This window comes from Herpailurus yagouaroundi, unplaced genomic scaffold, assembly GCF_014898765.1.
Source record: "Herpailurus yagouaroundi ecotype Mexico unplaced genomic scaffold, PumYag 67416, whole genome shotgun sequence".
NCBI lineage: Eukaryota > Metazoa > Chordata > Mammalia > Carnivora > Felidae > Herpailurus > Herpailurus yagouaroundi.
Genome location: NW_024420231.1, coordinates 1,386,976 through 1,403,855, shown reverse-complemented (window position 1 = coordinate 1,403,855; position 16,880 = coordinate 1,386,976). Strand labels below are relative to the sequence as shown.

General features: G+C 41.6%; 1 protein-coding gene across 2 annotated transcripts; it reads left to right on the top strand.

Moving 5' to 3' along the window:
* The first annotated feature begins 330 nt into the window (after positions 1–330).
* Positions 331–16,376, top strand: PLP1 (proteolipid protein 1). Of its 2 annotated transcripts, none has more exons than XM_040467278.1 (7): positions 331–484; positions 9,013–9,199; positions 9,998–10,259; positions 11,371–11,539; positions 12,063–12,136; positions 13,130–13,195; positions 14,303–16,376. In XM_040467278.1, the coding sequence occupies exons 1-7, from the start codon at positions 481–483 to the stop codon at positions 14,372–14,374; spliced, it is 834 nt and encodes a 277-aa protein (XP_040323212.1). In that variant the 5' UTR covers positions 331–480; the 3' UTR covers positions 14,375–16,376. The 2 variants fall into 2 exon arrangements, with proteins under 2 accessions (XP_040323212.1, XP_040323213.1); XM_040467279.1 differs by having other exon boundaries at positions 333–484; positions 9,998–10,154.
* The last annotated feature ends 504 nt before the right edge of the window (positions 16,377–16,880 follow it).

Sequence of the window (16,880 nt, the reverse complement as noted above, 5' to 3'; positions counted from 1 at the left end):
GCTTCTGACACTTGGACTGCAACATCCCACACCAAATAGACCCAAGCATCACTTGGAGGTTCCTAGGACCTCATTTTGTTTCTACCCCCAAACCACATTCCAGATGCTCTGCATCAAAGTGAAATTCCTCACAGACAAGGCTTAGAGAAAAACTGAAAAACAGAAAATGAAACAATTGGTAGTGAAAGGCAGAAAGAGAAGATGGAGTTCTTAGAGAAGGGAGTATCCCTAAGGAGGTGGGGACAAGGGGAGGAGAAGGGGAGGAGGAGAGGAGGAGGAAAGCGGGGCCTGTCTCTTTAAGGGGGTTGGCTGTCAATCAGAAAGCCCTTTTCATTGCAGGAGAAGAGGACAAAGATACTCAGAAAAAAGTAAAGGACCGAAGAAGGAGACTGGAGAGACCAGGATCCTTCCAGCTGAACAAAGTCAGCCGCAAAGCAGACTAGCCAGCCGGCTACAATTTGGAGTCAGAGTTCCAAAGACATGGGTGAGTTTCAAAAACTTTAGCATGGAAGATTCAAGCAGGCACAGAAATTTGCAAGACAATTTCCAACTTTAAGGTTCGGGGTTTCCAATGGTTTCAATAAGCTGTGTTTTGGCACTTGTTGTCTTTAATTCCTTAGCACTCAATTCGGTTAACTCCTTTTCTGCTGTACTGAGAATGATGCTTTATTGCCCAAGAACTCCAGCAGCACGTGGAGAGTACCACAGGTCCTTGGAGAGAGTGCCCAGAGGGTTGGATATGGTCATGTGTCCTCTTACCCCCTCACTTCCCTCTACCTTCTCTTTTCCCCGGTTCCTAGGCCCTGGTAATGACTGGGTCAGCTGACATCCCTGGTTCTTCTGGTGACAACTGAGTGTTGGCTAGCCTTCAGATGTATAAAATGACTGCTTGCTTGATATGAAATTTGGACCCCGTTTGACATCAGAAGGAAATTGGGGAGTTGAGCAAGATGGAACTCAGGCTTGGCTATGGCTGAGAAGGCCAATCTCGGGTTCAGGAAATGAAAATAAAGGCTTCAATGGATATGGGTAGGGTATGTGTGTGTGTGTGTGTGTGTGTGTGCACGTGTACATATATGGGTGATCATATCTAACTAATATCATAGACTTAGCCTTTCTGAGGGCATGATTCAGACTCTAAATCCCTCCTATGCTCCTATGACAAGAAGGCTGCTGGGACCTTACGGATCTTGCTGACTTGGTTGAGTACTAAGGGCTTCTCCAAGTTCCATGAACAAAGAGAGAAGCTATCTCGTCTTTCATAGTGTCTACTTAGAGCAGGGTGTACAGATCATGAAGGTCTTTGTCCACACAGGATATCACAGAGATGTGTAGACATTTTTCACTCACATTTGGCAAAAGAAGAGTAGCAGCTTGAATACATCCTAAATGAAACGAGAATCAATTATTGTATGTATTCACCATCAAATATAGTACCCAGAAGACTATAGGAACATCCATAGAAAACGGTTTTCAATTATATTAAGCTGGTGTCAGCCTTTAGGTTGTTTCATCCTGAGAGAGCTTTTTGAAACATGTATTCAACATGGATAATTAAGAGGGCAGGACTAGAATCAACCAGGTTTGAATCCCATATCTGCCACTTATGAACTTCATGACCTTGGGTTGGCCACTGTGAATTATCACTTCATATTCTGGAAAATGGGGATAACAATAACTGCTTTGTCTACTTGCAGGGTTGTGAAAATCAAGTACTAATGTTGTGGATATTCTTTGAAAATGGGAAAGCTCTATAACAATTGTAAATAATGATAATACCATTTATTATAAAATAATGCATGTATAAACTGACTCTTAACTCTTTCCAAAGTGGTTTGGACTTTTTTTGTGTACACTTTGTGCACTTGGGTAAGAATCATTTGACCAACTGAGTGTAGCCAGATGAGAGGTGAATGTTGGAGAAACTCAATTCCTACCCTTGGTAATATCAGGAACGCTACATAATGTCAGGGCAGCTGATTGGGTAGGTTGTGAATTAAAAAATGGAAAAGGAGTAAAGAATGATGCTAAATATTACTTCCTCAGAGGATGAAAGCCCTGAGGAAAAGGCAGGAACAAATGAGGTGACCACAGGGACAGTTTCCTATATCATGGAGGTTGGATGATTTCCTCCAGGGGAAATTGCCACAGATAAGGGCAAAGTTGAGGTGGTGTATTGGATCCCAGATCCTGGGGATGGGCAATTCTTGGGCCAGGGGCACATAACAGAGTAGCCATTGAGTTTCCAATTATTCAATAACAAAGTATCTCAAGTACTTTATAAATAATAGACCATCTCTGTTTAATCACCTCCAGAAACAGGGAGCTCACTACGTTGACCAGATAGAATCCTATAGGATGGGAAACAAAGAAGAAGACTGAATTCAGTATTCTCAATACAAAAGGCTTATGGGGGAAATGACAGTTCATTAAACCTTTTCCCGCCTTGGGAGGGGAATGTTCCAAATGAGTCTTTGGGATAACAATGGAAACAGAAAAGAGCTAAAGAGCAGTAGCTGATTGTTCCCTGCTCAGTAACACAATGCCATTTCTGAACAGCAAAACATTGGCTCCTGCAAGCCTGTTGTCTGAGAACAGTGGCTGTTACCTTGGTAACCAGACTGTGATGCTTCCCTCCAAAGGTGGCTCTTTGCCGAGCAGTAAGTATAGTTTTGGCTGGTGCAGACTAAGTGAGGGTAGCTCAGACAAGAAGTGTGGAAGCAGAGGAGGGGTCCAGTTTTACAGAATTCCTGAATACAAACTGAATCCCACCAGGATGGCAAGAATGTCACAAGACTGCCAAGAGCTAAAAAGAAACCAGATCCAAAACTGCACACTCAGTCTTCCTAGAGACACTGACTAAAATGATCATGGACAGCCTTCCCCACCCCATTTCTCACCTTAGCTTTGCAGAGCCAGAGGAGATCTTGGAGAGTTAGGCAGACTGAAAGGCCTGCTCTGCTTGGAGGAGCCTTTGCCCTGGTTCTGCACTATGAAAGCCAGAAGTTTACTCAACAGCCTGACAACTAGAACTAATCTTTCAAAGCTATGTGAGTAGTAATAAGGTCTAAGAACCCCCTGGGAGATGGGTGGGAGACATATAGTGTCTAAACCCATCAAGGCACTGGCACCCAGCCAGTGGCATCTTTTTCCCTGTTGCCTTTTTGTGTATTATCTTGAAACCCTGAAAACCATCCTCAGGGTATAGTTCTTGGTCTTGAAAGAAAGCAACTGTAGACATGCCATCCTTGCCTACAGAACTTCAGATCCAGAGAAGATGAAGTCAGGGCAGCGATATGGTCAAGAATAGTCACATCAGTCTGGAATGCAAACAGAGCAGGTTTCCCTTTCTTTCCCACTGTTAAGGCCTATCCAGTGTCAAACTTACCTCAAAAGTTCAACAAGTACCGATTGATTAATTCCTCCTTGGCTATTTGAAAATGGTCCTAAGGGTGATATCTCAGATCTGCACTTGCCTCTGAGCTCTCTGCTAGGCAGGGATCTGGAAAAGAGTCAGTGATATCCCAAGTAGGAGAACAACGTTCCCAGATCAGCTTTACACTGCAACCAAGGAGAGAGGAAAAAAATGGTGAGAGACTGACATAAGGAATAAGGTATAGAAAATGTTATCTCCTTAGCTTATTGCCGGGTACTTTTTCACTTCTGTATAAGTGGGCAAAATGAAGAAAATGTATCAGGGACAGAGTTTAACAATCAAGGTTCTATTCCAACCTCCATATGTTTGGGCATGAATTGTCACGTGTGTGTGTGTGTGTGTGTGTGTGTGTGTGTGCGTGTTTGGGGAGGAGTAGGGAGTATAGGAAACAAGTTGGCTCAAATGCTGTTGTTATGGTAATAATAATATAATTTATGTCCAAAGAAGAGGCTGAAATTCTTTTTTATTTAACTTTATCCATATAACTCGACTATCCAGCAGGATTGAATTCCCATGCTCCAGTGGCTGCAGGGACCCTTTCAGCACTTGAATGTGGTATAGGTGATGAGTTCATGTAGGGAAGACGAGATTATAGGCAGGGCTTTGTCTGACCAGGATAAGGCCAGAAGCAAAAGTCTTTGTCTCTGGCACCTCCTGATGATTGTTGTTTTACTCCTAGAACCCACCCACTGATCCTCATCCATCCCCAGTACCAGTCACGGCTGCTCTAGCATCTTGGCCCTGTCAACCATTATAGGCCCCAGTCAAGGAGGCCTCTGTTCATGGAGTGAGGTTAGGGGTGGGTTCTGGGAGGAGGGTAAGAGTGTAGTGCAGATTAGAGACTTAGGGAGATGGGGCCAGTTTTTTGCTCAATGAGCCTGCCTGTTGTTTAGCTCTATTGTATAGGGTTCTTCTATCTTTCCCTTTGTCAGCTGGATTCAAGGGACAGGCTGAGAATTGTGCAAGGCACAATTGGTCTCTTTCTACCATCTCTTTCGATGAAAGCCCCTACTCTCTTCCCTTTGATGAGTTCCCAGATTCACACTGAATTTCCATCGTGGAGCTGGTCCTTGAGGCATTCCCAGGGCATAGGAAAGGAGAGAGGGCTTGGGAGCTCTTGGCTCCTGCTTAAAGAGACAGCATCAGGATCAACACAATCCTTTGGATGGACACGGATCTGGATAAGAGTAACAATGGTCCTGATGATCTTTGTTAGATTCCTCTGAAAAGCATTGGTGAGAAGGGTTTGAAGTTCAATCACAGATTGATTGGACTCATTTTGGAAGTTTGCAGATAAATCTAGCCAACAATGAGTATTTACCTTTTGCTTACATTTTGCCCAGAGCACTTGGTCGTATACATTTTAACATTAGGTTATAGGTAGCTTTGGTCTTTGATTCACAGACACAATTTTGTTCTCCCCAAGATTGAAATGTCATTGAAGAAAGGGACAAGGCTTTATAATTCCCATTTGTTTCTCACAGTGCCTAGCTTACTGCATATATGCTTAATAATTGTACTGAATCCACATCAAAAGAAATGAAAGGAAAACACTGGGAAAGGTATTTATTTTTCTCTATAACTTATCACCAAAGTCAGGCAGTTTAATCCAATTGAGTTGCACTGGGTAATGTTATTACTATACAGTTCTTTTATGTCAATTATACCATGTGAAAGTCTGTCTTTAGCCTGGAAACATGAGCATGTCTCTTGAGAGAGCCAAAGAACTTCTCCAGAATCCGTTATAGCCTTCCTAAATTAAACCAATACCCTTTCAACCATGAAAGGCACTGAAATGTAGAGCTTGTGGCTTCACACATTCCCAAGGATATTTCTTGGGCTGTAAAAAATCAAAGTGAACCCAGTGGAACCTTCTTAGAACGTTATGATTGTCAACTACTATGATGAAGACACATTTTTTTTTTTGCATGTTCTGAGTTTTTCCCCTTCGGAATCCAAAAGTTGATTTTTTGCTTGGACGGATTGAATGAGATTCTTCCTTTCTGCTGAACTTAAATGGCATCAGAATCAACATTTCATTTTGATTACAAAGAAATTGACATGTAATGTGTATGCTGATATAGTTTAACTATGTAGAGCTCCAGAGTGATAGATTTATCTGGGGCCATTTATTTCCAACTCCACATTAAAGATTCATTAAAACCTATGTCCCTCTTGACCCTTGCTTTGAATGTCAGAGGAACAGAAAAGGGGTGCTAAGTTATTTGAGGTCTAAGAGAACAGAGGAAAAATGTATGTAAAAAAAAAAGTGTATCAGTTGATGATCCAGAGTTGCTTCCAAAGCTTAGTCCTTTATCATTCAGTAAAGATATTCCATAAGACACTCTGGTTATTTTTGGATGATTATCAAGGGATTTGATTCACTAAAGAGGATTTTTCCTTATCTTTACAACCCTGGTGGGGATACTAACTAAAACTTAGAGTGGATTCCCTGTTTGGCTAGCAAGAGTTCAAATTCTTTCATCCCTAATAACACCTGGACTGTTTAGCTTTTTCCAGGGTGAAAAAGCTGGGTGAGTGGGTGGCACAGGACAGTCACTTGCTAGGGTGGATGGCTGTCCTTACTCTGGGCTAAATAAACAGTTATGCCATTCTTCCCTGGGTCTGACCCCCTTCCCCACCCCCAGGCCTGCAGGCCCCTGCAGAATACCAATGAGGTTCCTGAGATCTCAGGGAAAAACAAGGCTTCTTTGTCCAAGGGAGCTATGGAGGGCTCTGTCCAAGCCCTGACCCTGTGCTGGGGAGAGAGGGAACAGTGGGGTCACTGACCTTCCCCTCCCCCCATCCTCAGGCTTCAGAGACCTTCTTTACTAGAAGAGTCTAAGAGTTTGGGGGTGGGAAAGAGTTGGATAGACAGAGTAGGAAAACACTGTTTATTTCCAAGCTCCTTTTATTGACTTACAGGATGCATCTAGTATCTTAACCTGTTGAGAAAGAGGAAGATCAATTTTTCCAACAATGATCAATTTCATCTGCTGTGTCTTTCTTTCTGGTATATACATGTGTGCATGTGCACATTTGCATGCATGCATGCGTGCACATGCACGTACACACACACACACACACACACACACACACACACACCATGGGCCAGCTCTGATGAAACACTCTTCCCAAACATTATTGCAAAGTTCATACTAAGTAAACTCTGCCTCCATTTACAGCAGCACAGCTACAAATTGATTGCTTTTCATAGAGGCCAAATTTTCTGAAAGTCATTCTTCAGTTTTTGGAAAAGGATGAAAATTCAGTTCTGCCTCAAATGTTAGCTACTTACTCTGCTTGCTTCTGAAGCTCCTGAGCCTCATCTCTGGTGTCACATACCAGAATCTTTGAGGAAGAGTCTCTTTGAGGACCAAGGAAGGGTTGTCATTTTATGGGATGATGGGTAATAGGACTCACTCATTCTGTGGCTCTGAGAACAGAGATAAATGCCTTTACCTCAACTTTCCCATCATAGATAATTTGGTCCTTCAAAATCTGTTCACATTGCATCAGCCATGCAAACCAACAGATGTTTAAGCACATAGGGCTAAAAAGAAACTACTAGTATTAAGAGGGTTGGGCAAAGGACTCCCCTAGTCCTTGCTACAATGGTATGGACAAGTGAGCTTTGAATAAAAATTCAAAAGTAGAAATTAGCACAATTTGCTTTCTTTTTATAAGGAGTTCCAAAGTACTTTTTCAAAAGCAGCTTCTCAGCACATCAGCTGTATATTTGTATATAATCCATATATATATATATATATGATATATATACAAAATAATTCATATATCATATATATTGTATGATATGTGAATAGATGTATAAAACCAGATAGCATATGTATGTGTATCTATATCTATATCTATATCTATATTGATATCGATATCGATATTGATATAGGTATAGATTTGGGATATGGCCAAGTGGCCAGAAGGAGCCATCCTTTCCTCATTTAGTCAGCCATTTACTTGACATTTGTTAAGTTTTGCTCCGTGTGGCACTTAGAACATGGGGCTAGTACTTGGGGCACAGCTGTTCTCAGAGCCTATGACTTCTTGTGTGCCTTTCCTCTTTCTCAGCAACATTGGCATGGGGCCTGGGGTAACAGGACTTGGGATCTCAGGGACTCTTAGCACTTTCAGACACCTGTGTTCCCAGGCTTTGGTGTGTTTTTGTCATGCCAGAAAGATGTTTCATGCTTTTCTGACTTTGTATAGAGTTTTTTTGTAGCTGTTTTGACAGAACTCCAGTGTAGGCCTGAGGGTGCAGACATTGGCCAAGCTGCAATATAGGGGGACAAATCAGTCATGCAAGGTGTTAAAAAATCATTAAGCTTGCATTTTTATTACTGTGAACAATAGTCACCCTCCCATTACTATCCCCTGCTCCCTGCCAATTTCCTCCTTCCCATTGGACTGCTTTCCACATAACATTATAGATGATGAAGAAGCAAGCATTCCATGCAGCAAATACACACAGTATTCAGGAATATCAAGGAGCATACAATTTCCAAAGTTTCTCCCACCTGGAATGCTCTCCAAGGCTCAAATCTTGTCTGACAATACCAATATCTCTGGCTTGCACCCATCCCTTCCTGGAACTCTTAGTTACCTTCTGTAACCATTTCCTTGGCTGTCTGAAATTGTTAGTTGAAAATATTAGATCTACCTAGCTCATTATTCCTTAGTAAACAAAACACTCTCGTATGGCACAGTCTATGTCTTATGTTTTCACATCCCACATAACAGCACAATACTGGGCAAATAGTAAGTACTCCATAAGAGTTGATAAATGACTAAAACAAACAAATCAGAATGATAAGAAAAGAGAGGATGATTGCCTAATCTCCCTAGCATGCTACTTCAATGACTAATTATTATTAAAACATTTTTTAAATGTTTATTTATTTTTGAGAGACAGAGTGCGAGTGGGGGAAGGGAAGAGAGAGAGGGAGACACAGAATTTGAAGCGGGCTTTGGGATCCAAGCTGTCGGCACAGAGCCTAACATGGGGCTTGAACTCGTGAACTGCGGGATCATGACCTGGGCTGAAGTCAGATGCTTAACAGACTGAGCCACCCAGGCACCCCTTCAATGACTAATTATCAAACAAACAAACAAACACATACATTCTAGGAATTAAAAGTAAGGATTTATTTTCACAAGTAAACTGAGAGTTGCTGGAGGGGTGTTGGGTGGGGGATGGGCCAAATGGGTGTTGGGCATTAAGGAGGGCATTTGTGATGAGCACTGGGTTTTTTATGTAAGTGCTGAATCACAAAATTCTACTTCTGAAATCATTATTACACTATATGTTAGCTATCTTGGATTTAAATAAAATTTAAAAATTAAAAAAAAAAGTCCAAAAAAAGAGAATACAGCTAAGTAATGGTTTTGGGGTCAATCTCACATTCCAGAAGCCTAAAGCTCAGACTCTTCTGCTTTTGGAATCTGGGGTGACTACTCCATCTGTGCATGTGAGCATGGGCCTTGACTTGTCTGACAAAGAAGTATGAGTGGCACAAGCTACACAGGGAACATACATGACTTTTCCCCTTCTTCTTCCTCAGGCTTGTTGGAGTGCTGTGCAAGATGTCTTGTAGGGGCCCCCTTTGCTTCCTTGGTGGCCACTGGATTGTGTTTCTTTGGGGTGGCACTGTTCTGTGGCTGTGGACATGAAGCACTCACTGGCACAGAAAAGCTAATTGAGACCTATTTCTCCAAAAACTACCAGGACTATGAGTATCTCATCAATGTGTAAGTACCTGTCCTACATGAACCCTTCTCTCTTTCTGTCTCTCCCTGGAGACATACAGGACTCATCAGTACCTTAATGATTAGTAGGGGATTAGTGTGGAGCCAGACAGGATTTCTGAGTCTTCCTTCTGTTTGCAGATTTCACCTATGCCTCATCTAAGGTCCTAAATGGGGGGAAGTGCCAAATTCAGAAATGGGAGGGTTGTCTGCTGGCCAGTCCACTTCTCATTGCCCCTTCACCCCCACCACACTTGCTTTGTCCCACATGTTCTAACTTCTGCCCATAGGCTTAACATTGACTCAGTTGGAGCCTCTACAGTGATAGGTATGGAGAACTCAGGGAAGGTCCAATGACTGGACAGATTGGGGCTGCTGCTCTTGGTTTGATATACCATTTGATTCTGCTCAGGCCCCTGTACTAAGACTTTCCTGTTCCTAGAGCATATTAGGCCCCTGTTCCTTCATCCATCCTCCTCCTGGTCTAGTTCCTCTCTTCTTTCTCCTACTGAAGGAATATCTCTGAAGGGTCAGGCCAAGGAGAATACAGTCCTAGTTCTTCAGGTCACAGGGTACGCAAGGGGTGGGTGGAGGAGCATGTGCTATTGGCTACACTCTTTGTCTTTCTTTACTTCAATAAAGATAAGGTGGAGAGGTTGAGGAGGAACCTAGTGATTTTCCTAAAGAATCCCTAGCCTTGTTTAGGTGCCCACTTAAGTGTCCACCTCACTTTTGCAAGAAGGGCCCTAACTGGGTCCTCAATAAGATTTCCTGATATGTTTTGTCTATATGTTAATGCAGGATCCATGCCTTCCAGTATGTCATCTATGGAACTGCCTCTTTCTTCTTCCTTTATGGGGCCCTCCTGCTGGCTGAGGGCTTCTACACCACCGGTGCAGTCAGGCAGATCTTTGGCGACTACAAGACCACCATCTGCGGCAAGGGCCTGAGCGCAACGGTAACAGGGGGCCAGAAGGGGAGGGGTTCCAGAGGCCAACATCAAGCTCATTCTTTGGAGCGGGTGTGTCATTGTTTGGGAAAATGGCTAGGACATCCCGACAAGGTGATCATCCTCAGGATTTTGTGGCAATAACAAGGGGTGGGGGACAATTGGGCGTGAGTCTGTGGCCTCATCCCCACCCAAGGCTGAGCCCTCTCTAGGGGCTTGGCTTTTGAGTGAGGAAGTGATGGCTACAGCCGAACGAGAAGGTCAGGAAGAACGTGGTGCCCAGCTGGCTTAGCCTCAACTTTCAAAAGTTCCCTAGAAAATTTCATCCAAAAAAGAAAAAGAAAAAAGAAAAAAGAAAAAAGAAAGAAAGAAAGAAACGGCATGAGTTTTGTGGACACTTCATACAATCAGACAATTTCTAAGACATCTGTTGGTATTCCTTTACTCTCCTCTTAGCGGGGACCACAACAAGATTAGATATGACTGCCTAACAGTCTAAGATGCTACTCATGGGATTGACATACAGGTGCTTGATCTGAGAGAGAGGGTGGATCATGGAAAAAAATAATTGACTCCAAGGAGGAATTCACAATATTCTGGGATTTTACTCTGTTGGAGGTCCCAGCGGGAACTAGCATAGATCTGCATTTTTAATGCTTCATCTTTGTCTGAGGACTATCCATGCTTCTACTGAGATACACATTGGTTTTCCATCTCTAGAGTTAAGATCCTTTGGGGGTTGATTATCTATGGATTATAGTGATGTCTTCTGTGGCCAGCAGTTGGCTTAGAAAGGTTTTTGTATCTGATATTTAAATCTCCTATTGGCTTTGCTCAATGACTAGGGATCAAAAGTCCTATGACGAGGAACATTTTCTAAGCTCAGCCTAAGGTTTGAGAAATGGCACGACTTTCTTTCAGGATCTGTTTTGATTTCTTCACACCTTATCTGCCAAAAAATCTCCTGAAGCCTCTCTAACCCAGGGATCCTCCTCACTCCAACCCCCACCCATTTCCCCCACCCTCCAACACACTTGGGGCCAGTTCTCTAGTAGATACTGCCAATGACAGTTGGCAGAGGTGCCCTGCTTACTAATTTCATTTGGTGGAGATCTCTGGAATCTGCTTTCATATCTGGCACATGCCATTCCAGGATCTCCTAGTTTGTGTTGCAACATCTCCAGGCTGATGCTGATTTCTAACCACCCCATTTCAATTGTTTTAGTTTGTGGGCATCACCTATGCCCTGACCGTTGTGTGGCTCCTGGTGTTTGCCTGCTCTGCTGTGCCTGTGTACATTTACTTCAACACCTGGACCACCTGCCAATCTATTGCCTTCCCCAGCAAGACCTCTGCCAGTATAGGCAGTCTCTGTGCTGATGCCAGAATGTATGGTAAGTTAGGATATGGGTGCTTTGTCTTCCTACCCCCTGTGAAAGCACTATATATTTTGTCCTTTACTTAGAATAATGAGGATGGTAATTATAGGGGAAAATATTATGGATGCCTGGCTCTTAGTTTTTTAATCCTTTTCCACTGAAATTGTAGAGACTTCTTCCCTTGAAAGGGAACTTATTTTGGAAGTGGTGGGAATTTTCTTGGCTGTTCACACTGCTCTAGCCTGGTTGACTGTTGTTCCCAACCCAGAAGCAGCACATTTCAAAGACAAAGACCAAATTACACAACTGTTCAGTACCACCTTCTTCCTCTTCTCCTCCCTCCCCCCCACCTCCTCCTCCTCCTTCACCTTCTTCTTCTTCTTTGGCAAATCTTTACAAAAAAAGGGATTGTGATTGTTAGTAGGACCCAACTTTTCAGCCAGAATGATTAAGGATAGAAGAAGGGCCCTGAAAGAAAATCTTCATGGAGCCCCACAACTCCACAACTCACCCTGGTTGCCTTGTGTGTCTTATTCAGGTGTTCTACCATGGAATGCTTTCCCTGGCAAGGTGTGTGGCTCCAACCTTCTGTCCATCTGCAAAACAGCTGAGGTGAGTGGGCCATTTGAGTTATTTTACAATGGAATTGGCTAGTACCATACAAATTTCTACACAAGGCCTTGAATTTTAAAAACCACAACTTCTCTTTGCTGGATTTTGAGTGTAGCTCTTAAAACATCTATTTTCCCTAGAGCTGCATAGAAAACTTTCCATTCCAAGACTTACTTCCTTAAAGGAGAAATTTGTAGCTTTAGGAAAAGATAGAGCTTACTGACGAAACCCCCAAATGAAAAATTTTATTCTTTTAGTTAAAAACCTTATCAAGAAGATGATTTGTGCATAGAGACACTCATAGGTTTTACAAAACACTTTCAGTTTGGAATCTTTCCATCTGTAATGAAAAGTAAAAACAAAAAGTACATTTGAAAGGGAAAACACTGTATTGGTAATGGATATCATATACAAATGAGGCAGGGGAATAAAAGTAAATCTTGAGAAAGATGGCAGTAACTTCTAAGTTAAAAAATTTGTGACTTTAAAATTTGGAATCCTGGATATAACTGTCGGGAACCAGTTGATTAAAATATTTTATGAGTATTCCGTGCTCTGGATGCTATGTGACTAGGTGTTGTGATGTATATTAAAGAACAGGAGACCTGGGACACCTGGGTGGCTCAGTAGGTTGAGTGTCTGACTTCGGCTCAGGTCATGATCTCACAGCTCGTGAGTTCCAGCCCCGCATCGGGCTCTGTGCTGACAGCTCAGAGCCTGAAGCCTGCTTCAGATTCTGTGTCTCCTTCTCTCTCTACCCCTCCCCTGCTCACACTCTGTCTCTGTCTCTGTCTCTCTCTCTCAAAAATAAATAAATGTTAAAAATTAAAAAAAAAGAACAGGAGGCCTATACTCAAAGAAGTGGCAATTTAGTTATAGATGCAGAATTAGCACAAAGATGTTAACATATTTAGAAAGCTGCATTCATGATTTACAGAAGAACATATTTTTGCGGTTGCAAGAAACTTTTCTCCCTTTTGCATTTTCTTGCAGTTCCAAATGACCTTCCACCTGTTTATTGCTGCATTTGTGGGAGCTGCAGCCACACTGATTTCCCTGGTGAGTTGTCTGAATGATCTAAGCAAATAAATGGTCCTGGGATAGCTTGGGTACAGCCATGCTGAAAGGCAAAAAGATAGATTCCTAACCTTGAAATGCTGGAGAGAAGCTCCTGGGAAGAGACAAAAAAAGGTATAGACTATGAACTTCTAATTTGGGTTACCAAAGTTGAAAAACTTCAGAAATTAGACAGGAACAAGCAAAGTGGTGTGAGAAAATAAGGTAAGAGATTAATAGTCAGAAATGATATTTAGCATTTACAGAGCATGTAATATTTCCAAGTACTTTGCAATCATAAATTGCAGTTAATTCTCAACACACCCTGGTCAGATGAGTGACAAGAACATTGATACATTACTAAACATGATTTTCCAAAGCCTGGAATTCTATATGCTGTAAATATGAATCCACCTTGGGCACTCTCCAAAGGATTTAGGTACTCTCCTAAAAATACTGGGAGGACCTTCTAACATTATTAAAACTGTTATTACTATAATATGATTCTATGCCCAGGTCCTGCTGATGGTGTTACAGTGCAGTGTCAATGGAGTGCATTCATTGTTCAGATTAAAAACCTAGGGCACTGAAGGGTGAGGAATTTATCTGTAGTCATTAAATAAGTAGTGACTGTTCAAGGATGAGCTTGCAAACCCCCTGGCTTCTACTGCTGAGGCTTTTATACAAACTTGAGTTGTTCCTCATTCTGTAATAGATTAAACAGGGAGGATTGTACTGCATGTTGTGGCTGTGTGTCTGCAGCAAGCAGCCTGTGACTCCAGATCACTCAGACATGTGGATAGCATGATGGCAGAGCCCATGCATTGTTCACTTTATTGAGGAAAATCCAGTGCCAGGCTTAACATAGGTCAAAAAAGTCCTTGTTGAGTTGATTCTCTGGGCCTGAGCCATTAGAAGGAGATGTCTCAGAGAAGACTTCTGGTCAAGTATGTAGGATAAAAGCCTGAGACACGCTGCTTTTCACAGATAAGGGGTTTTTCCTTTATTTAAACTGTTTTTATTTCTATCCTTCCTCATTCCCAAAAAGCTTTAGAGGAGGGAGAGCTTTCTTTTCTACTCTCACTTGCATTTTCTCTTCTGTTCCTACAGCTCACCTTCATGATTGCTGCCACTTACAACTTTGCCGTCCTTAAACTCATGGGCCGAGGCACCAAGTTCTGATCTCCTGTAGAAATTTCCCTTTCTCTAATAGCAAGGCTCTAACCACACAGCCTACGATGCTTCATCTCCCATGTTAACTCTTTGCCTTTGCCACTGACTGGCCCTCTTACTTGATGAGTGTAACAAGAAAGGAGAGTCTTGTGGTGATTAATGTCTCTCTATGGACTCTCCCCTCTTATGTACCTCTTTTAGTCATTTTGCTTCACAGCTGGTTCCTGCTAGAAATGGGAAATTCTTCAGATGGTGACTCCCCAACTGCAAGTCACAAAGAAATGGAGGCTGTAATTCAATTTTCAAGCATCTCCTGAGGACCAGGAAGTGTTTTCTTCTCACAGGGCACTTCCACCGATGGAAACAAAGTGGAAAGAAAGATACTCAGGTAGAGAGAAGGGATGTACCTGGTCCTTTTGACACCTATCAGGGCCAAATACATTCTCCTTGGTGTACGAAACAACCTACTTCTGTCTCCCTCTTACCACTGAAGATAGAAGAAAAAAAATGCAGTCAAAACAATAGGAGCATTTGCCCAAATCTACCTATTGAAGCTGGGAGGAAAGGGGTCAAAGCAAGGATCTTTCACCCATAGAAAGAGAGCACTGACCCTGATGGTGATGGACTATTTAAGCCCTAACTCAGCCAACTTACTTATAGCATAAGGGAGCGTAGTGTCTGTGTAGCCCAAGGGGGCACTTGGCCTTACACCTTATTAGAGAAGAGAGGCAAGGTGTTGTCAGCATCTTCTCCCTTCTCCTTGATAACAGCTACCATGACAACCCTCTGGTTTCCAAGGAGCTGAGAACAGAGAGAACCTAGCTCATATGAAATAAAAAGACTGACCTAAGGAGCAGCAGTTGTTAGTGGCTAACGGTGTAAACTGAGCTAGCCCTCTGGTAGACACAGGATAGCTAACTCTTCAGATAGCGTGTCTTTTTTCTGTTGATTAGTTGTATACTCTGGCCTCTGTCATATCTTCACAATGGTGCTCTTTTCATGGGGTATTATCCATTCAGTCATAGAGGATAATTAGAAGATCTTGATTTGTTTCAGAATGATGCATATTTCACATTTTCCAATTTGTTTATCACTTTTTTTGGGTTGTACCAGAAAGGTCTAGGAAATGATTCTTTGATTATGATTCTTTAACAGATGAACATTGAACATTAAACATTGCAAATAATATTTAAAATTGGCTAGTCCCATGCATCTACTAGATTTTCTCCAAATTATTCTGCTCTTGGTTGAAACAGATTTGGTGAATTTGAACCTCAATTTGAATAACTTATTTGATTGTTCTTTTTATGCTAGTGGGGGGTGATTTGATTTAGCAGTGTTAACTTGGTGTGTAAAGAGTCAGGTTTAACATACAGGTTATTCTCCTAGTATAGATTACATAACCAAATGCCTTAGCCATCAGGCTCCATGGAAATGGAAATATGGAAAGAGTTTGAAACTTGAATATCTCCCAGGTGTGTTTCTGTGTTTGTTAACTTTGGGTTAAAAAAGAAAAGGCTGAGTGGTCTTTATCGAAAGAAAGATTTTATGGATATTACTGTAGATGGCTCTTTTGTTTTAAAGAGCTACTTTGTTTTCCCTCCTCCAAAGTGGTTTCAGCAACGTTTAAGGAGATGTAAGATATTTACAAAAATATACTTAATATTTGTCTTCAGACCAGTATACAAGATAAGCTTCAAGGCTGCATAGAAGGAGGAGATGGAAAAGATTCTGTGAGAAACCAATCAAGATCAAGGAAAGTGAAGTAATCCATATCTTGTGTTTTGTTTTGATTTAATAACATAACAAATAACCAACCCTTCCCTGAAAATCTCCCATGCATACATACACACATATACACACATGAAGAGAGTTAACTGAAAGTGTTCCTTCATTTCTGATATAGAATTTCAATTTAACACACATAAAGGATAAACTTTTAGGAACTTATCTTACAAAATGTATTTTATAAAATTAAAGAAAAATAAAATTAAGAATGTTCTCAATCAAACATCGTGTCCTTTGAGTTAATTATTTTGTTTAACCCCACAATAGAAACTCGAATAATTAGACCTTTATTGCGCTGTGTTCAAGAAGCTCATTTATTTTTCAGGTCACCCAAGTCAGTCTCACAACAATTTTCTGAAATATAGAATAGATAAATCACTACTGTTTTTATAGCTTGAAACAGAGTCTAAGTAAACCCAGTAGGCACATATCTGAGCTTGGACTAGAACTCAGGTGGGCTTTTTTGTTTTTTGTTTTTGTTTGTTTGTTTGTTTGTTTTTGTAGAGTTCAGGTCTTAATGTGTGAGAACTTCTAGTCAAATATATAGAGCAAAAGCCTATATGCTTGGACACACCTGTCTTAAGGTTTTTTTTTTTTTTTTTTCTTCTAGAAGTGGGGTTTCAGAGTGTTTTGTTCATTCAGGTTGAAATATGGTTACTTCTTTAATATGATAATGGTGCCCCAGCCCTGGTGTGTTGAGGATTAAGTTATTCTTACTTTCTCTTTC

What these genes read in the sequence shown, in the direction of transcription:
- PLP1 (XM_040467278.1), top strand. An exon ending in TGCTGATGCCAGAATGTATG is followed by an intron (nt 11,540 to 12,062) that starts GTAAGTTAGGAT and finishes TGTCTTATTCAG; the next exon opens with GTGTTCTACCATGGAATGCT. An exon ending in CAGCCACACTGATTTCCCTG is followed by an intron (nt 13,196 to 14,302) that starts GTGAGTTGTCTG and finishes CTGTTCCTACAG; the next exon opens with CTCACCTTCATGATTGCTGC.